This window comes from Cariama cristata, unplaced genomic scaffold, assembly GCF_000690535.1.
Source record: "Cariama cristata isolate BGI_N322 unplaced genomic scaffold, ASM69053v1 scaffold5446, whole genome shotgun sequence".
NCBI lineage: Eukaryota > Metazoa > Chordata > Aves > Cariamiformes > Cariamidae > Cariama > Cariama cristata.
In genome coordinates, this window is record NW_009621438.1 from 82486 (window position 1) to 105301 (window position 22816).

The following is a 22816-nucleotide window of genomic DNA, read 5'->3' on the forward strand; positions in this document are numbered from 1 at the left end:
GTTTATTCAGAACTAGCAGACATTGATGTCACCTTGTTGCTCATTCCTTAACATTTCTTAAGCCTCCTGAACCCTAACTGGGAAGAGAAAAGAAAGTTGTATTTCACTAGGTGAACACCTGCAAGAACATTCAGTAATGAACTTTGAGAGAGAGCAGAAACTTGGATAATAAATCCATCTGGATGGTCTCCTGACCAGCTCAAGATTTGAGAGAGATCATACCAATGCTGCTTAGGTGCTTGCAGATCCCTCGTTATATAGGTGAAAGACTCTCTCACAGCCACACCTGAGCATTTTTGTAAACACTTTGTAATCACTGTGTATGTGATGCAATGTAAATCTACAAGACAAATTAACACTCTGCAGAAAATCATACTAAATACCTCTTGCACAAGCAAAACACTGATTCTAATTCAGAACAGAATATACAGAACACAGAAAACACTAACTAACTGCAGAGAAAACTCCGTATTTAACCTCTTGAATATGCAAGATGCATTTTTTTATCTACTCATCAGTAGCAAACCTATCCAAGCCAGATCAATCCCTTTCACTGCCAGGTCTCAAAAAATTAACTCAGCTATACTACGGCTGTCTACAGCATGCAATCATCATAGCTGGTTCTTCACCTAACAAAAAAGACAAAAAAACCCAAACCAGTAAGGCACCTTCATAAAACAAGAGTTCCCAACACTGGGCTACCTGGATGCTAGTCACAGAAGAATCCAAGCTAAGGTGGACTTCAAGGCCATGCAATTCAATCTTCTACTTGAGCAGGCCTTACTGCAAGGTTAGGAAGATTTAAAAAAAAAAAAACAAAAAACAAAAAACCAAAACTCAACACACACACACACACCAGCCTGACACCACCTAGTTACCCTTTCCCTAACTGTGTAACTCCTATCCTTCCAAAAGCATCCAGTTCAAAGCCTTGAGAACCTAGGAACACATGCAGTGCTTTAAAAACTTATCTTGTAATGGTGGTGAATGTATCCTCGCCCCTCCCCAAGAATTCTATAGAGAAATTTTATTGTACACAATCGATGCCAGAACTCAAGACAGTAATCCCCAGCCACACGGTCAACTCAGCCAAAAGTTTACTACTCACAAGCTTTAGCACAAAGGAGATTAACTTCTGATTCCTCGCATTCTTTTTGCTATCTTGCATATAGTGACCACAAAGCTCTCCTATAACCAAGCTCTCTGCAAGTATAAGAAACCCGTAACACTATCAAAATACTAGCGATGATAACTTTAAGAGCTGTACTCTTGCCAAGTGCTACAGAGTATCAGCTTTATTCTCCAGCACAAAAATTCCCAGCAAGAACTATTAAATTATTAAGCACTCACGGTGGAATGCTTTTACAAAAGAGGCAATTAATAAAACATTATCTTGAATGCGTGTTTATAACAAAGGAAAATGAAAGTCAGGAGATCCTCAGAAATGCCACACCAAACGTTTTTCCTGATTCTGTATGCTTGTAAAACATGTGGCTGAATTTGTGAAGTCACGGTGTGACAAATGGCCTGCAGTAACTCCATCTCTGCAGACAGTGCTAATACCTTACTGAGTGGTGAGGGTTTACATTTATTCTCACTTTTCATAAATGCACGTAGGTATCTTGCTATCAGAACAGGGTTTTCAAAAGCTACAGAACAAGAACCATTAGTTGACCAAATTAAATGTCCTATGCTTGTGTAGTGGACAATCAGACCATATCCACCATATATCGTAAGCAGTACAGACTACTAGTAAGAGACAGTAGGTGAAGAACCTGCCATAAAGCCTCTGTAAAGTTGCATTTTTCCAACCTAAATGGACGTGTCCATACATAGTCAAAGGCTCAGAAAGCAGCCACATCTGGAAAAGATCCAGAAAATCACTGTAAACTACTGTCATTCATAGTTAAGCATCCAACTGCGTCCTATCATCTGACTTACAAGTATTCCCAAGGGATTCAAGGAAAACATTAGTTCAAGTCTTGGAATTTAAAACTTTTTAATAAAAGGCTCCTCCAAACAGCCATTTTCCCACGCACTCCAGTCAACTGGGTCACACGGGTCTCCTTGGCAGTTACTGCACAGCATTCACGACATGATGCTTGTTATAGCTTGACTACTTTTAACGGATTAAACAAGCCATTACCATACTCCATTTAAGATAGTCAAATAATGATCAGATAAAACATATTTCATCCCCTGTCATTTCTGAAGAAGTTTCCTTTGAATTCATCTGACAGCAGATCATTTACTATTAACTGGTTTTCTGTGTCTTCCATGAAATTAATACAAAATTTTGCCTCACAAAACAACGTCAGATTGCAATTGTTTTCGAGCCCAAACCACAGTTTGTATTTATCTGTATGAGACTCTCTTATACAATTCCTGATCAATAAGTTATTCCCACCACATAAGAGCAGACGACTATTACCACCAACATTTTAGGATGCTCTGGTGGTCTCTCTCATCTCTACCCTGCAAAACCCTTGACATCTTCAACTTAGAAAGGTTTACACTGGCAAAGAGTGCAAATCCCATGGATCCAAATAGCAGCTCCCACTGTTAATCCTTTGGTTTAATATTTGACTGGAATCACCTCCACATCATACACATAGTTGCTAGCACACACAGTTTTTAAGGTTGTAGGGGGAAACAATTTTATCCTCACTTAGACATTGACGTTGAAATAAGAGAGTTTCCATTTCCTCCTTAAAATACTACACTTACTGGTTTTTCATTCATCACAAGAAGTAGCTGAGAGCAAAGCAATGTTGCACTACAAGTATACTCAAACAAAAAAATACTGATTGGATAAAGTAAGCAATAGTTTCTAAGGGAAAGGTGGTCTTTACATGTATTTTATTCTAATCATATTATTTGCTAAGTCATGATAGACACTACCAAAAATAGTTTTGGCTAGGTCTTGGCCACTCTCAGGCTTTAGCTCCACAGTCGAAGCAGGAAAAAAATGCAATGGCTTTTCAGCCAGGGCTCTGTTCAAGCATGCCTCCTCCCCTCCTTTTTCTTTTCCCCAGTTTTACATGCCTAATCAAATAAATTAAAAAAAAAAAATTAAGTGAAGCTTCCTGCAAAGTATGGGGGGTTTTCTTCAACCAGTAAATTAATAAAAATCAAACCATCTCTGAAGAATTCAAAAGGTCAGGATGAACAGATCGTCTATCTTGCTACCTAACAGATGAAAGTACTTAACTCAGATTCCAGAAGCTACACACACAGTTTTAGTTTAATTTTTCTTACACTGATCCACCTTTGGCCAGGGTGAGACTGAGTTACATTTGAAAGATGTATATACTTCTGTTAGCTTGTGTGTAAATTCTTCCTATGACTTTTCCCAATTAAGGAAAAAAAAAAAAATCTTCCAATTACAGGGAATCCAACCCATGGTTAAGTTCTTTAAACTATAATTCAATGAACATAACCTGAACTGGCTTAGCTTTCACTAAACCAATGGGTAATCAACAGTAATGAAATCACACTCTGTCTCTCTTCCAATAAAAAAAAAAGAAGTCACTCTTCTACTTAGTTTTTCAACAGTCACTGATTATTATTTCCAACAGTCACCCTAGTCCCTGATACGTTTCAGAATAACAACTTATTATAGGTTTAAAATATACCACAAAGGATACAGGCTGCAGAAGATTGGTGGATGCTTTTATACCTTAGGTCCTTACACAAGTCAAATCCTTTAATACATGGTTTCTCAAAGCCTGCCTTAAACAGTCAGGGGTTTTAGCGCACATCTATGCGTTTCTACGGATATACTCAATATTTTCATTGATCACAAAACATTCCATTTCCAAACAGGACTGCACCCATATGAGTTTTCTAACCCATGGGTAGCACACGAAGTACTTCACTTTAGGGCTCCCACACTTCAACAGGCTACAAGTTTCAGAACCTGGAAGTTTTATATAGCAAAGGTACCTTGAAAGACACACTGAGTATTTCTTCGTGCTTCACATCATGGCTAAACTTATTTGAAATATAGGTGCTTATGTGACAACTGTATCACCTTACATTACTAAATTGCAAGTTACACTGTTCAAAGTTGCAGTTTTTCCCACCCCAGACATACCTGTACGGTCTTTTTAATTCTGTGTGAAGGACCTGGATACTCCGGGGAATACAATTCTGTTAAGAATAACGAGTTGATTAATGTTGATTTTCCCAGTCCAGATTCACCTGGAAGAAAACAGAACAGTTTCAGTAAAACCAGGAGTATCACACTGAGTATAAATATTTAGATCTACATTTCAAATACTCTTGAAGCGTAGTACCTGAAAACATGCACTGCACTCTAAGGCTTTGAGAATCTATCATCTTTTCCAACTTCAAGGAAAACCCTGCAAATCCAACTGTCATTGTTGGATTCTATAGACATTATTTTTCTGATCACATTAAGTACCGAATGCATTTAACACTTCTTCATTGCTCCCATTACAACACACAGAGATGGTATTACCCCACATTAAATTTTATAAACAAGCTATCTTCCTGGTATGACTTCCTATCAAAATGCCAAAGCAGACTAAGCCATCTCCTTTATTTCAAGTATTATTTGAGAGTCTTATTGTCAGGGAGGGGAAAAAAGAAAAAGCAGTGGGACATGGAAAGAGATATTCAGATTATTTTGGTCTAACTACTAAAGCCACAAAAGCCAAAATGAAGTTTCAGAACTATGTGGTTTGCCTGGGAATTTTGTTGTTGTTGGGGCAGGGAAGGGGGAGTGGATCTTGGGTTTGGGTGATTTTTTTTTTTTTGGTATTTTTTTCATGAGCAACAGTAAGTCAGCTTTGCAAAGAATCTGGAGACACTACTGCCACAACAATCCAAGCAAATACAGTTAGAATTCCCACAGCAAAGATTACCCCCATTTACAGCTCTACAGAGAAAGAAGCAAGAATTTCAGATCAACTACTTATTACAGCATTTAAAGAGAAAAGCCTTTTGCTTAGTTTTCCATCATAAAGAAACTACTTCAACACGACAATTCACACTGGCATGAGAACTAAGGAAAAAAGTACATGAAAATGATGCTTTCTGTTTAAGTTTGCACATGCAGTGCTGTTACTACATTGATCTAAACAGAAACAGTCACAAAGAAATTTGCTCTTAAGCTAACAGATTTGGATGCAAACTATATACTTTCACTGAGGGAGGACAATGAGCTACACTGCCCCTACACTTTGAAAAGAAAAAAACCTAACCCATTAATCCCTCCAGCCCCAATAAGTAATGGTTGATTTAAAGACTAAACTCAGAAATCTTCAAAACTCGGCTTGAGAGAAATGTCCCGGGTTAATGCAAGTAATGGAGAGTTACACAAAACAGAAAGTAGTTCTGAACCTCAGCAGAAAAGACCTTGTCTCCACTGTAACAGCCAGCTCAATTTCATACCCAAGCTAGCTTACACACATCAGCCGTCTCGATTACACTGGTGTAGCACAAAGTCTCTGCAGCACCGAACAGAGCAATCTGATCAGCTATACTGTAAACGGATTAGCAGCTGATGAAACATTGCAACCAGAGCTGCTGGCCCCGTTATGGAGTAATGCTGGTTCTTCAGATCCCACCCTGTCCGACAGATGAGCTAACCCATGCTGCGAGCAGGGTCTGGCTACAGCCGGGAAGATGGGCTGTGGCAGCCAAGGAATAAGGAGAAACTCAAGTTATAACCTCAGGATAGCAGTGCTGGGAACACTAACCCCAACACTACAGCTATATGTGAGCCAGAAGGGACAGGTTTGCTGACAAGCTTTTCATCACTACCACGGCAGATTTTGCCTGTTTCTGTGGTTAGATACATTAGAGATTTCAGAACTACAGGGTAAATACAGTGCCTAAAAGCTGTAAGGGATGCACATCATCTACTCTGCACTTGCAAGATCTTTAGGGCAGGGTCACCTGCAGCCAAGAGGCTTCCCTACCAAGCTTGCAGTAGAAAGAAGCTTCTGAAAAGCCCAGCTTTCCAACCTCATAGCTGGAGCCAGTTTGAAGCTTAATCTTCCCCATCGCACAACTCTGCTGAAGATGCGTATATCATTTCAGTTAGACTGAGGAGTTTTTTATCCACCGTACTGAACCTCTCAAGAGGGGGGCTCCGATTCTGCAATGTACAATTCATATCCTTTCAGCAAACATTGCTTTTTTTTTAGTTGACCATAGTCTTGCAAAAGGCTCTCTACTGCACTATTGAAGAAAGATTTGTGTATCGGATTCCGCTTCAATATACAAAAAGGGTTGTCCCTTCTATTAGGGTTATTGCTGGTCTTAACACACTACAAAAATTAAAGTGGAAAACACTCAGAACAACCACTTCTCTCGAAAATCATAGTGCTTGTCAAGTTGCCACTGAAATTCAACACACAGAAATAAGATTTTCAGCTTTGAAAGAACGTGATGGAAAACGGCAGCTCTCCCTGGATGGTTACTGCAGCTGTGGCACTCCATACCAAGTGGCTCCTGAACTGCTGAAGCATTATGCCCTGAGAGATTTGAGGTTTGGTTCCCGCCCGCCCCTTACAGTAGCAAGGATGGGAAGGCAGCTTTGAGCTGAAATTAGGGAAAAGACAAGTATGCCAAGGATATTTATACACCACCTTGTTCCTAAAGGTGCCCAGCCCCCTAGATATCCCCACCCATGCTAACTTTAATCAGCCAGTGCAGATCATAACAGTTTAGACTGCTCAACTGCTACCAGTAATTGAGGTATTGCGTGTAAGAGTTTGCATCAGTACACCAACCCTGGATGCAGCTGTGCCTTAAGACCATGCAAGAGTCAACCTCTATGATGGCAGTAAAAGGCTATAATATCAAATAAGACAATTACACTGAAACTGTAGGTAAAAACCATAACTGGAAAATTCAGTATCATACTACAGGGAGTCATGCTGCTTCCACTGTATTCAAACAGGAATTTCCCTGCTGACTGACTACAGGGAAAACAGAATTAAAAGAAACCAAGTGTATTTGAACAATTCTAGCAGCCTTTTTGGACATATTAAAATATTCTGATCTTAGCTAGAAATATGGTAAGAGGGAAAAAAACCAAACTCAAAACACAAATCACACCAAAAACCCCACACCCAAACAAAACCCTCTGTTCTTCCCATGTAGAACTTTGCTCAACCCAAATTCACCTGAAAGGATTCCCCACCAGAAAGGCTGGGAATGCAGCTCCCAAGGATGCAATCTGCTATGAGTACGACAAACAAAACACAAGAGAACAGGGAAAACAAGTGGAATTTACTTTGCCTTAAGATGAAAGGAAAAAAAAAAAGGCATATTCCAAATAAAATCCATCTTCTCACTCTCAGTAAGCATTTCTGATAGGATTTTCCCTTTCACCATTACATGAGGTGGCATAAGGACACAACCATTTCAGCAGTGATAACTTCCAACCACTCAATGCATCATGACATGATGCAGTTAGATCTAGTTGCCTAATTGAGAGTCAGTGATTTTTAAAAATATCCGATGTCTTCTGTTTTCAGCATGAAATGGTTGGTTTCAAAAAGGAAAGAAAAAAGTACTTTGACTTTACAGGGTTACCCTGAATCCAAGAGTTTAATTATTTTTGGTATCCAGCTAGTGCATTTAGTTTGCTCTCACTCTCCCACTAAATGTTCCAAGTTCTTGCTTCAAGTCTTTCTCAACAAATACATGGTGGCGGTTCTTTACTATTTTGTCTCATGTTTATCAGCAAATTAGTCTTTCAAAATTTCAACATTTTCCCAAGCTATTTTTCCTCTATAGTGACATTGAAATACATGGAGCTGGCCACTCCTGTGGGTAGAAATAAGCATGTGCTTTTACTAACATACTCCTGTCAGTCTTGCAAAGGACAGACGATTTTGTCAGTCCTTGTATACAGGACTAGCAAAAGTTCCAACTTTTCTCAAGTCTCTGTATTTCTAAATGACTGTACAAATATCGGAGCTTTTCTTATACACTTGGGTTAGCAATTACTTGCCGAGAATTAGCATCTTTATACAGGTGACCCATGGCACATCATTTAAAATTAACCTTGGATAGCAAAATTTCTTCTCCTGTGAAGAAAACACTGATGAAGTACTTCCCTTCTTCTCTACACAGATGAGACTAGCTGGAACATGAGAAGGGAGCCAAAAAAAAACCAAACCGAAACACCCCAACACATTCAGTTTTTTATTTTGTATCTCAAGCACATTTTTGGAGGTCAGAAGAGACCACCAGCAATCACTGGAATGGTTTGCAAACCATGGTAAATAGTCTCCAGAACAATATTAAAGCAGACAAGTATGGAGAATTAACAATTAAAAAACTGGAATAATGAAGTGCAATCCATGGGAACGGGAGGACTTTATTACTACAAAGCAACTTAAACTGCATCTCCTCCCTATGATAACAGAAGTGAATTGTCACCCTTAAATCTTAACGATGCTGCTTTTTTTTTTCACTGTTCATTGCCGTGGCATACTCAGAATGTGGCATATTTCCAATCTTCTCCAACTTTTCAGTCTCTGCCATTCTTACTCAAATACCTACAACAGAAATGGACAAGCAGTCCAGTCACTTAAGCTTCCAGTCTTACACGTAACTCATCTTCTCATTCATATATATCTCCTGATAATGCACCACACTACGTCTTCGAGCTACCACATCACTCTGAATATCCATCAGTTTTCTACTGTATTTTTAAGATCTTGTTTTCTAAAATCCAAGCCCTGAACTTAAAAGCATGACTTACATTCTTAGATTTATGACCCTATGTGAGAGTTCATTAAACACATCAAATGATCAAGGTCACTAACCAATACTGAACATTCTCAGTGTGTTCTCTGCATGTTTTATTTCGTACCTCTTCGTTAAATAAGAAAGAAATTACTCTCACAGAAATCACCATAAGTTTTTCTATTCTTCACTAACAATTATTTGGCTATCTACCAGTCAAACAGTATTTCACGCTCATGCCCTGTGACAGGCAACTGCACCGCCGGGAATGTGACCACACATGCTATCTCTACTTAAGAATTTGAAGTTGCTTTCTCAGGCTCCAGGTAGGACTGCAAGACTGCCTAGGAACCACCCACCTGCGAGGAAAACGCTTTTGCTGATCACAGCATCATAAACCAAGACTTCAGTTAAATTGCTCAAAGGAGTATGCTTCATGTATTGTCACCAAGAAGACGACCCAGTCTCCGTTGCTGTATTTATTAACTGAAAGCGGCAAGAACTGGAAATTTAGAAGGTGCATTAACTGCTAACAGCTCTGGTGGGCAAGAGATGGTAACTCATCCCAGGGGGGCCTGTAGCTTATTAGAGACAAGCCATCAACTCCTAACGTCCCAGGGTAACTGGGTTTTCTACAAATTGCACAACTTTTTTGAAAGCTTCCACTGCATTCTAAGTAGAAGTCTGTAGTTAGGGTTCCTTGATACAAACAGTCAAACACAAAGCTGCAGTTGCTTTACTGCTTTATCAGAATAAAGGTATCTATACCATGTTTCTTCTCTGATGTGAGGGGGCAGAGATTTTGAGGGCATTTGATAGCCGCAGAGAAGTACTACAAAGAGATCAAATTCATCAGAAAAATGCTGTACATAACCTACAGCTACAGAACGTTTACATCAAAGCATATTTTATTTTTAGCAGGTGAGTCAGTTTTTTCCATGAAATTTTTTCCATTTTATAAATTCTAATTATTGTGACAGTTTTTGCTTAAAATATAATCCCATCAGTTTGATGATGCTGGTGACTCAAAGAGGGGTAAAAAGCTTGTCAGAAGACATAAAAAAAATAATGCATTTCATTTTCTTTCATCCTTGTACAATTCACAGCTTTTGTGCACGACAGCACCTGCAGATTTATGCAAACGTGCAATGGCTTTGATGGCACTGTAACACACAGTATTTTGCTTTTATACAGAAGGGAAGCAACATGAATAATCGACGAGCCTGAACTACACCAAATGGTATGATGGAACTGTCCACTCGCCGAGGGGGAATGATTCTCTGCCATGTCATTACAGATGACCACAAAAACGGAGACTACAACATGCTTTTAATTTTAAGTCTGATTTTAGAAGCTTTCGTAAAGGCTAGCTCCTGTCTTCAGTGCTCTACAAAATCCGAACCAACATTTTGATAAACATACAAGAACATCCAATTGAAACCCCTCAGGAGGAGGGGCGGGAGCAGCCTCCCATTCACATTTCCACGTAGGACAGCGTCCTGTGAAATCTCACAAAAAGTTCAACTTTGCATTTTATAGATGTTTATAAAGGAAAGCAAGCCAAAGCTCCACCATTTCACAACTTGAACTTGAAGCATAAATTATGGAAGTAACATCTGTTAGAGCCACAAAGCTGATTCTAGCAAAACAGAGTAATGGGAAAGTCTACCAGCAATAAATTCACTTTTGTTTATCTGCAAGTGCATCAACAGCAACAAAATTTCAGCATTCAGGATACAGCAAGATAATTTAATCGACTTTCTGAGAGCAAAATTTAATGTGCAATAACTGAGGACAGACTCTTAGCATATCGTTCTTGTCACAGATGCCATTTAAATAATTCAGAAAAGCCATTAAAAGCAGGGAAGGGCAGTACTCCAGAAGAATACTGCAACAGATTCTAGATAGCATTTTTCAAGTACTACTATTTCCCCTGAAAGCAGAAGCAGTTCTAGCTTTCTACAACTGACAAATTAAAACAGCCATGAAACAACGGCTTAACTTCACAGGTGAGATATTGGCTCCTGCCAAAAGAAATGGTCCCTTACTCCCAACCCACCACTTGCACCAGAATTCATAATGCGGCATGGGGAGGCAAGAAGCAATCCAGCAAACCAGGGCCCTGGGCTGACGGATGGGAAAACGTGGGAAAGAAAACACCAGACAGTTGAGGTAACTCAAATCTACAGCTTTCCAAGAAGAACGGAGGGTAAATGTAAAAATCTGCATTTAAAACTAGGACTCCTCTCTGCAATAAAACCACCACCAACAATTCATAAGTCAAAGAATTTGTGGCACTTCAGGAAGAAAAATCATGTTTGCTCTAATTATGTATTTAGGCTTTGCTCCTGATAAATAGTATGTCTCCACAGTAGCCTTTTAAAATAGGATATGTTACTTAATTAAGCCTGAGGCAAAGAAAGCAAGTTTTCAGCATTTTAAAAAAAGTTCTAGTCTAGTAAAACCAAGGAACCAAAATCACAAGTTTCTCTTAATTTTTATTTCTTTAACATGATTGCAGATGACAAAAACAACCCCACAGCATTGGCCCACCCATATCTAGTACCAACAACAGCTGAAACGTGACAACCTGGGCTTCAGCATCCACACTTGCAGTGAATTACAAGTATGCAATTAGCAGCTGCAGCCCAGACTTGCCAAAGCTTACCTTGCTTTGTTTTCTATATTAGTTAAAAGAAAACTCTTATGTCTGATCAAGCTGTAGTCATACTGCAAAGCAGTTTCAGAGACATTACAAGCAACAAGAAGTTGTCAAAACTGACCTATATCGAAAATCTGAATGCACAAGCTATCTGTGAAATAACTGGGTTAAAGAATTCAACTGGAAATGACAGAAGCTGCAAAGCTCCAGGACAACAAATCTTCCATGGTTAAACCTCATAACCAGCCTACACCTTGAATTTTCACACGCTTTGACAAAGCCAAAATAAAGAGTGTTCACAGGAGAAGGAAAAATACATGTTGCTTCAAAATGAAAGCAAGAGGAAGAAAAACAGTTATGAAAGATGCTAAAGAAGGATGCTCTCTTGAAGGCTAAGAAGGCATACATCTAAGACCACCACCGCTTGGTCTGGAAGAATTATGCATTTAGAGAAAGCTGCAGAGCTGGACTTACTCTCTGGAGTCATATACAGTGACAAATATAATTGATTAAATTCCCTAATTACATAAATTTCAAAAAAAAAAAGGGAAAGATAATAGGAACATGAAATTTGTCACCTACACATTGCTATTGACATCTAAGCGTACAGCATTTCCAGGACATAATTTCTAACATTTGCTGACTCAAGAATGAAAGGTACATTAATCAACAGATCACAAATTAATTAGTCACAGTAGGATCTTTCATTACTCGGGCAGAAATGAAACCCACACAGCTATCTACGTGCTGATAAGAAAATAACAAAAGAGTGACTGGGTTTACTTAATCTTTAAGACTAAAATACTTGGTACCGATACAGGGTTAACACCTTAAAGACATACCTTAAAGACAGAACAGCTGCTACTACTCACATTCTACTTAAGAACAAGAAGTATCACAGATCAACTCAACCAAAAGGAAAGGTGAGCACATTAGGCAGCATGTTACCCAAAAAACCCACCCAACTGACATATCTATGGCATGAATATCACAGAAAATTTCAAAAGGACAAAAAAGAAAATTATTTCTATTTACATGGAAACTAATGAGTCCCTACAGAACTCTACTAAGAGCACCTAGATTGACTTACTCAACACTGCATCAGCTCTTCCCTTGAAAATTTAGACACGAACACAATAAAAACTACTGGAAGTAAGTCTTGAGTGCTCTCACAATATCCCAGATGCAACATTCCGCTATTAAGCCAATCCACAAAAATCTGTCAGAGGACTGAACTTAGAAGGTTTCTAGTGGTAGTCAAAATTTCTTTCAATACCTTGTACCTTGTCTCCTGATGCCTTCTCTCCTTAATGTCTTTGGAAGAACTTGTAATTGCAGGCAGCACAAGGGAAACTATGTCAGGACAAGATGCTTAACTGGCACAAGTGGCACAAGAAAGATACAGATAGCTTGACAAAATTCTGCAAAGTTAGCCCAGTGATATTATTTTGGGGGCAATAAGGAATGAAAACTTAGGGCAATGCCATTTGCAAGTTAGGATAATTCTGCTTTTCAATATTTGGTCTAGCGTTAGTCAAACAAGGAGCAAAAGGATCGCAGAGATGTGCTCCATGGGATACACTGCTGCCACTTCTAAGCAACCTTGGCAAAATACACAAATTTGAGAACTCATTTACTTGGGGATGGTTACATGCTTTTGTTTCCATAAGGCAGCTTCCACTGTAGTCATAAAAATGGGTATTTTATCTCTAACAAAGGCTAAGGTAGGTTGGAATAAGATCGTGTTGTGAAGACTATACCCTTTTCAATATGGTGAGAACTGTTTGCTTAAGTGCTAAGCTATTGCTTCCAAATTGCTGCCACCACTAGTTTTCTAATAATTACTATGGGGAAAACTGAGCCGCTTTTGTAGCCAACAACAGAAGCACACATGTACAAAGCTGAAAGGAAATGGGCCAGGTTTGATAAGGTGATATCCTAAGACCTGTCTAGCGTGCTTGCTGTGTTTTGCAGCAGATGAGCGTGAAGGACAGACAGGGGAGGTGGACCAGGACTCCTCCTGGAACTCCCGCCAGCTAGGGACAACACAGCCCACAGCCAAGGACACAGAATCCAGTAAGTCACAGGCTTGTCCTTTACAGAAGGTGAGGATGATGTACAATGAGTTTAGGCGAAAGAAATACAAAACGTAATTCTTAAAATACTAACATATTTAAAAAGCTTCCCACTCCCCATGTGCCATCTTTAAGAATTTGCTTGAGTAGTTGTCAGATTCCTATTCAAGTTTGCTGTTGAAAGCGGTACATACTTGTTCATACTGAAATAGTAATTCTACTAACAAGACTTTACAAAAAAAATTAAGAAAAGCTTCAGTGATGCATGGAAGACCAAGTAAGATGCATCTGATTAACATATAGTTACTTATTTACACTTTAACATATGTGAAAGCTCCCCATTTAATTAAAACTTGGGGAGTCATTTGCAAATACATACAAGTAGGATTTTGATAACCCGCAAAAGTTTCATTTGAAACACACATCCTGAACAGCTGATTTAAAGTCAAGACTAAATGATGTGTCACTTACAAAACTTTAAGTTGTCCTTTTTAAAACGGAAAACAAAAAGACTTGCCTTCATCCTATACATTGGGCAGCTGTAACAACCAGTGCTTCAAAAAAGCATCAACTCTAACACATGTTGCTGAAGTGCAGAGTTACACATTCTTTAACATCAGTTGATCTGATGCATGACTTCAGCTAAGCAGTGCTACAGGCTGTGCTCTTCCCCTGAGCTCTCACAAATTTCAGACACATACAGAATCCACAAAATACAATTTTTAAACATTTACTTAGGAATATTTTTCAATCGCATCCTACAAGACTGACTTGTGCATAGCTTCATTTAGTATTTTTAGTATGAAGTGATCCATAGGATAAGCTGCTCTTCCAACTAAAGAAGTCTTAAAATTCTTCAAGGAAAAGTATCTCAGACAAACATAGACCCTGCATTACAACCACCACCGTATAGTCAGTAATTAGAATGCTGAAGATTTTTAGCCAAAAGCAAGCATTATTTCAATGCAACCCAGGCTCATTTTGACAAGTTTCTGAAAGAAATGCCTAATCACTGTCATATTAGCCAGTACTGCCACCAAAAAAAAAAAAAAAAAAATATCCCAGCCTCCCTGTCACCCCTTCTCTGTGCTGACACAAGATTTTTCTGCTGCCACGCTGCAAACGGACTGAAGACTAACCTTCCTTGCAGCTCCCAGAAAACTCTCCAGCTGGATTCGCACACTAATCCAATTTGGGCTGAGTGCTACTAGTTCTTTCAGCAGCAGCATAGACTTAGGCCAGCTTAAAAGTTGAACTTCAGCATAGAGGAACAGCTGCTATTGTTGGATCATGGTTTTTCCTAATTAAACCAAAATGACACTTCATAAATGCCACTGAGGCCAGTATGCCTCTTCAAGTACCTAAAAATGATGGAGAATCATTTCCACACTCTTATTTACACAACTGACACCCTCTTCATCAGCCAAACTTTCCCATCCAAGTATCTTCAAAAGGTTGTCCACTACATTAAGAAACAGTGTGAAAAGGGAATTCCAGCATCGGTAAAAAAACCACCAAAGACTCAGAGGAAAAAAAAAATATTCTACAGAAAAACTAGTCAAAAAGAGGCTGATCACATATGGAATGCACAGTTTAATTTTTTCCCCTTCACTTTGTTCTGATTTTCATTAAGCAAGAAAACTCTTCAAGTTTTTGCTTTTTTTGTTGTCGTTGTTGTTCCCCCCCCCCGACCCCTTTTTTTTGGTTTGTTTTTTTTTTTTTTTTTTTTCCCCTTTTTTTGTTTTTCTTTTCTTTTTCCCAAATGAAAAGTACTCAAGTCTTTTTCCTAAAAGCCACCGTAACCTGGTCTGGGAAAACAAGCTGACAAGCACACAATACTGACATAAAAATACTCATCTAAATTTTACAGTTTTTAAAGATGTGCAATTATAAAAAGCTAGGGGGAAAAAAAAAAAAAAAACCAAAACAGAAACCTTGAAATAAACAAGTCTAACAGTGACTCCAATGGCACATTAAAAAAAAGTGCTTTTCTGTACAATGTTTTATCCATTAACATCTGCGACGCCAGTTGTCCTTGCCATGTTCCGATGGGAAACCGCTTAAAGGATCCAGCGATCTTGGAGACAGCAGCTCTAGTTATTTTCCAGTGGTAACTTTATGCTGGTCACCTTACAGATCTACCAACATTAAAATGATTGACAGAGGACTAGAAAAAGACAGTTTGCCACATCAAACTGGTCAGTGGAAAGAGAGCTATGTCAAATCTACTGGTATCCACATGAAAAAATAAGCAGTCAGATGAGGTAAAGAACAGCAAAACAGTCACGGCTAAGGCAGTGACTGCCAAGGAATTTGCATTGATTCTACTCTTTTTGAAAAGGAAGATGCAAGTCTGGATTCTTCCTAGTTGTTTCCAAATGGTACAGCTAAAACAGGGCATTGTCTAGTACAACATCGTTGTAGAAGGGCAGGGGGGTATGGACGACACACAGGACTTTCACAGTTTCAGTAACATCAGTTATTGTTCAAACTTACTATGATAAAAAACAGCAAGTTTTTGTACTTGAATATCCTCAGTGTTATCGGAAATTCTGTTCTCAAAAGTAAAGGCAAGACAACAGCCAAGTCAAGATCACAAAAATGAACGTCTAAATGAAGCAGCCTAAAAGACAGGGAATTAAAAGGAGGAAGACAGCAGATTCAGTAGTTATGTTGCACTGTAAGGTGTCTCAAACACCAGTACTCATTGGAAGGTAAACCAGCGTGCAAGCACACACCAGAATTGACAGAAAACCTGGGACTGGGATGAGTGGAACTGGGAGAAGAAAAGTTGGAAAGTCTTCCAAAAGTACATGGAAGTTTGAATAAAATTGAAAAATAAACTTCTAGCAGTATCTGAAGACAATAGCTACACGTAGGCAGCCCAAATCTATGCCTCTCTACAGTAAAGCACTTAAGCCACACAGACTACTCAGAGAGAAGGCAAGGACAGAGCCCTAAATCAAGTATCATACCAGGAGAGCAGCACTAGTCACCCCAGTACTCAATTATGCTGCAGTGAAATAGCCCTACAGAAAAATCAATCAGAAAGTTGTGGAAAATGGTTTTAGGCAAGATTCAGACCAGCACAAATCTCTGCTGCGCTGAGCTGTGTTGCAGTGTACATCAATAAGCCCTCTGCTCTCCCAAGAATATTCCTTCCAAAAATAAACTCACCATAAACAACCACAACAAACTTCCTCTTTACATTATGTTTCACATTAACTACTTTTTACAGTTTGATCTAAATCCAACTATACTGTAAAATAAAGACCAAGGTTGTCACTACCACCCCTGCAAAACAGCATCTCTCCTTCCAAATTTCCATGAAGGGCTTTTTTTTTCCTCCTCCCCACTCACCTCTAATAATGCTTCATTTGAATTACAGGCCTAAATTGCTCCAGAGAGAATTCAGGTACTGAAATGACCAACAGACTTATTCATAATTGGACATAACTTGCTACTTTTACCACCAGAGTTACATTTCACAACATCCTCCACCCCCTCAATCGGAGATGCAGCACTGCAATCTCTATCAGGACGCTGTACTTTTTTTTCAACTACACAGCTAAGTTCAAAAATTTAAAAAAAATCCTTCTCTATTAGCTAACTTCCTGATTACTGGATAAGGAGCATCCTCCTGCCTCCCCCTGTAAAAAGAATGAGATTCATACTCTTGTCTCTTCTTAAGATTTAAGGGCTTCCCCTTTCCCCATCATGACCATAAGCTGTGTCTTTCCTACTGCTCAGAACAGTCCTGAAGGACTGGACATAAAGTTTGCCTATTTCTGGGTCAAAATTTTGCCTAAAACATACTCGACTATGATTCAGAAAGGAGCCATTTACAGGGTATGCAATAAAGATTGAAGTTGAAACACTTCTTGAAAAATATAGTATTTCAGCTAGCCACTCCTGAAGTCCTTGTACCAGCCCTACTGAAGGTATTTCAGCAAAAACCATATGTCAAGGTAGGGGTTTTCGGTTTTTATTGGGGATTGGGGGGGGGGGGGAGGCATGGTGTTTTTTAATTTGAAAATCTTCATTGCAATGATTAAAAGGGCTAATTACTGTGAGTGGGGGGAGACCACAAAGTGACCTGGATGGCTTCTTCCAGTCCCAAAGTATAGATTTTTTTAAAATTATTACTTATTTAAATATAAATAGCCCAGAAAGAGCTACATTAAGATCTTTAAAGTGATCAAGACAACAATAATGTCTGCAGCACAGGAAGAAATATAAAGGCCACTTTCAGCTGTAGTGCCTCTGATGGCAAATACAAGACACTCTTTAGCATTACATTTGTACTTCATATAAGGTCAGATTTGCTTAAAGCTACATTGATTTCACGGCATTTGTACAGAAGCACAAAAAATTTGGTCATATCTTGATCACTGAATAGATTTTAAAGAGATTTTCACCGGTTTCTTTTTGCTGTTAGGATCAATTTCAGTGTCACAAATGGGAACAGACCAAGGGTTATCATTAAAAACCCACTGCCCATCAAAGAGGAAACACAACTACCTGCTAATTTCCTCATTAGGAAAAGCAAACACAGCAAGCCCACTGCAGATCTTCAAGTGCTACCTGTCTATGCTAAACACCTCAACATTTACAGAATTAAGATGAATAAGCTTGAAGCTTTCACCTCTGACAAGTTTGCAACAGTTGACAAAGCAATCCATCAGTAAAACGTGGTCAGAACTACTCTGGCTAATTCAGTTTAACTTGAAACGTTTAAGTTAACAACTTACAGGCTGCATGTTAAAAACATCATGTGCTTTTATGGATTCTCAGAGTTTCTACATGCAAAAACCCCCAGACTTCTAAAACATGCTACTAGACATCTTGCTTCTTTTTCTCCTTTTAAAGAAATCAGCATCACTTCACAGAAAATATGAACTACTTCCTACATACAAAAAAACCCAAACATTGCAAAATTTACATAAAAAGTTGTACTACAGGAACTAAGACTCGACTACACCTAAGGCCATGTTTATGCTTTTACTGGAAGAACAGCTATGCTCAGAAAAATTGTCTTCATTTGTAAACAGTTAATATGGGCTTAATTGCAAGTATACGCTTACAAAAGTGTTTATAAATTTTATGTATTATTTTCGTACAAGTTGTTCCATAACTGGCAGAACCAAGTTTGGTTTTCTAGACACCAGTGGCCATCCCTTCCTACCAGGCTGTTAAGTGCAGGTTCCTCTTTCAGCCCTCCTGCCTCTCTCTTGTCTTCCTGGAAAGCTCCTTGGCGAAAGCCTCAAGGCAGACGAATTGAATGCTAATTAGCAAATGGACCCTATTAGATATAATCCTTGACAGAACCTTCTGATTTAGTATTTTTTCTGAAAGAAATATGAGTTCACACGCTGCCAGACTGCCCCATAACGTGAATGAAAGCCCAGTAAATGGAAACAACTGGGAGATTCATTTCAAAAATGGAATTAAGATCAGAGCTAAAACTCCCTTCCAGATGTAACCATCTAGCACACTGTTTTGCCAGACCAGAAACACAAGCGAGACTTGCTAGCCACTAGCACTTGTGCTAACTAATCAGCCAACTAACACCAAGTGTAGAATAGAAAAACCTTATTTATATTGTCCTCCAGGCAAAGTCAAACAATCCTACAAAAATTTTGCAAAAAAACAGCGTCTATGTAATTACGTGACATTTCTGGTCTTCAGCACCTTTTGAAATTCTTCAAGAGGTTCCAGTGTCATCTAGTGAGTTGGTGGAGTAAAAGAGGTCTGACAACAGACAGCATGATCACTGTCTTCCACCCATAAGGAAAACCAACTAGTGTTCTGGTATCAAAAAAAAGTTAGGGGGAAAAACCAGCACTGATACTTTACACTGACATCTACAAGCCTGAGCTAAGCTATAAAAGCACCGATTTTAAAATCTGAATGCAGAATGCATCCCCAGTCTCAAGGGGCTCTTTTGCATTGTCACTGCTGGTCCTAGTTATCTAAAAGCTTTTTCCTAGATCAACTATCTAATTATAGGAGTGTAATTTATATTCAGTTCAGAGAGGAAACAAATCTCCCTTCTCCCCTTTTCCTCAAAACTTAATGGTCTGTCTTCCCACACCCAGGGATGGGAGTGAGGAAGTAAGCTTTCATTCAACCAAGAGAGGAACACACCCAAAACAGTTTTTTCCGTATATTATTTCTCATATACATCTGCATTAATGCTTTCGGACTCCAGTTTCCTTACACAGAGCTGTTGGTCTGTTTACTCCTTTTCCCTTCAGGTGCAGAAGCACTGTTTCACCCCCTCAGACTACCTAAAGCAGCCCCCATGGAGTCAAGAGCCACTTTTGCTGATCCCACCAAAACACGGTGGTGGTCTGCCAACCAAGGCAGCAGAATTCACGCAGAATAGCAGAGATGCTCCCCCTTCCAGAGCCAAAGCTGAAAATGCTAATAATGTTGGTGCCTTGAAAGTGGAATGTAATTATTGGGAGCAACCAGTTGACTCCATTATCAAAGATGGACTAGAAATTAGTTCTCTTAACCTTCTATTCAGGAATCTCACTCAAGAAAACAAACCTGAAATAGCCTATAGTAAAACCATGCAATTTTTCCAACCACACTCCCTACCCTCAGAGATTTCATAACCCACTGAATACATTTTATTTACAATTCTAACATTAGTCCATTGACTCAGGCATCAACAAGCTGCAGAATATGGTTAGGCTACTTTGAGTAGTATTTTGTCAAGTATATATGAATGTCTTATTAGAAAATTAATTTAGCACATTTGGATCATAGGGGAGGAAACTTCATGCAGTCTCTGTCCTCAGAGTTATGAAAACAAAGGATAGCACAGTACGTAGCAAACATACTCCTACCTGGAATGCATTATTATGCACCAGATCTCATAAGACTTCATAAAAAACAACATATTAAGGAACCTTTTTGTATACAAGCTTTACATAAAACTAAATAAATCAATATTACAGAAAAACAAAACCAAAAAGCCCTACACAACTGCAGCTTTAAAGTTGTCCTTGTCTTTTTCACTTGCTTCTTTCCAAAAGCACTATTGGACCCAAAGCACAGAGAAAAATACTACTTTAGAACTTCAGTGCATTTATCTGAGAAGGATCAACATTAAACAACTACTACATTTCATATACCCTCAGAGAAAAACTGCCAAGAAAAACATGCATGTAACAAGACAGAAAGCTCTATTAATTCATCCTGTTCACAGCATATACAAACAGCGCTTAGTTCTGATTTATTACCAATGCTAACTACTAATTAGCAGGCTTAGAACTGAGATATTACGAAGCCTGTTCTGAAAGGCAAGCTAGAGTAGTTTCAACAAGCTCGAGTAGTTAAATTATCAACATAGTACAAGTCATAGTCACTATGCATAAACTCAAATACGGCCAACAGGGAATACAGCTGCGGTAAAAAACAAACAAAAAACCCACATCACCTTTCAAAAACATCATTACACAACAACTTATATACACAAATAAAAAAGATAAAATTATACTGCATTTTAGCAAAACGTACTTTGTGGGCATATTTTTTTTTTTTAAATATAAAGTATTCAAAGTTTTCTTTGCTACTTTGCAAGACTCTTAAAAAAACCAGCCAAAATACAGAACCAACATTTCCATATCCAGGTTTTCTTCATGAAAAAAATATAAGCAAAAAGCAAGAAAATCCTTCCAAATGGGGGTAGTCAACAGACCCATAGTGTAACTGGGACCATGAACAAATGGACCACCACATCTGTGCAAGAACTAATTCTGCAGTTAAACCTTTCAGGTGCCTGTCCTTGTTGTTAGACATGAATCACGTTAAGTCGGGCAAACCAGAGTTACCCAGAGGATTACCGAATGTATTTAGTGATACTTTGATGACAGAAAGGGCAGGACCAAAACACATTTAAGCCTTCAAGAGGATACACCCAATGAGCTTACATGTAACAAAACCAGCAAAAAAGCTTCTGATGGAAGAAGTATGGAGAAGAATCTATGCTTATAAGAAGGCCCCATGATACAATACTTAGACCAATACCAAAAGCTTAAGTGGCAATTGCATTCATCCTGAACAGAGTGTCTGTGGCACATCGTCCCAGGCGCAGCACCCATCCAACTCAGGCAGCCAAACAAGCCTTCCCTAACAGATCTGCTTTGTAGTAAACAAAGCACTTACAACTCATTTATCCTAACCTTTTAGGGAAACTCTGTATACCACCTCTACCTCACTCAACTGCATGATTTCAATGTGTCCTCTTAGCCTGATCTGCAAGGACTTCAATCACCTCAAAGGAAGATGACAAAAAGTTGTGGTATTCAGGAGGTTCCAGATAAGAGAAATCCTTGTGGGTAGCAGGGTACCTACTGTCTGACAACCTCTCGTGGCATACTGCAAGAGGCTGAACAGAAATCCACTTTTGTTAGCAGATCTGACCAAGGAAACTTCTCCATGAATCACAGCACTCTTGCAGCCCCTGCCTACCTTATCACAAGTTGGCCATGTGGTTTCCACTTCTTCAGCAACACCCAGTGCTAAATCTGAACTGGGGGAATCCAACTGAGAGGGCAGCACACAGCAGAAATATCTGTCCCAGTAGCATTTTTCCACCTTTTTACCCATGGAAATTCAATTACTAATTATTTTTGCAAATCAAAATTTACATCTTGAGACTAAGCAGAAACACACAAAGTTTCCTTTGTCTTCTGTTTTCACCTTCCCTTTCAGTACTTTCCCACCTTTGCATCCAGCATATCAAGTCCTCAATTTCTCCCAGAATAGCTTCAAGAACCACAGCTTTTGCTTGCTTCTAGAAGCAGATAACTCTGAAGCTATACATATGTTTTGACATATGCAGTCACTTTCTTAGAATATGTGGAAAGAGATGCTCTTGAACAGTAATAAAAAGCCTTCCGGAGAGGGTCCAAAGTACATCAACAAAAAAGCTGCAGTCAGAAACAAGATCTCTACAATTTACTGGATGTGAAAGGATGCTAAATATACTCAACAGTACTGCTATGACACAGCAGCTTGAACAAAACAGGTAGAAAGGCATGTAAGACATGGCCCTTGATCTTCCATTCTCAGAAGCACAAACATAATCAAGGCACAATTTAACTAAAAAGTCAATGTGATCATCTACAGAAACAAAAGTAGTCTTTTTAGTTATCTTAGTCTTCTTAGCTGGAAAATAAAAAAATTCGCAGTAGCTTGTTTCTCCTTTTTTTTTTTAAAAAAAAAAGACACCTCATTTAAAAGCTTCTCACTGTACCAAGAAAACCCAGATGAGTTTTTTTAAATCCTTTTGCTATGAAGAGGCTTCATACAAAAAGTCAAAGGGGGGGGG

At 38.8% G+C, this 22816-nt stretch overlaps 1 protein-coding gene across 1 annotated transcript in view; it reads right to left on the bottom strand.

Moving 5' to 3' along the window:
• SEPT7 (septin 7) overlaps positions 1 to 22816 on the bottom strand; it is a 63374-nt gene that overhangs the window by 22586 nt on the left and 17972 nt on the right. The window contains exon 3 of the mRNA XM_009701955.1: positions 4097 to 4203. Coding sequence (XP_009700257.1) covers positions 4097 to 4203 — 107 coding nt within the window. The remainder of the gene's footprint in view (positions 1 to 4096; positions 4204 to 22816) is intronic.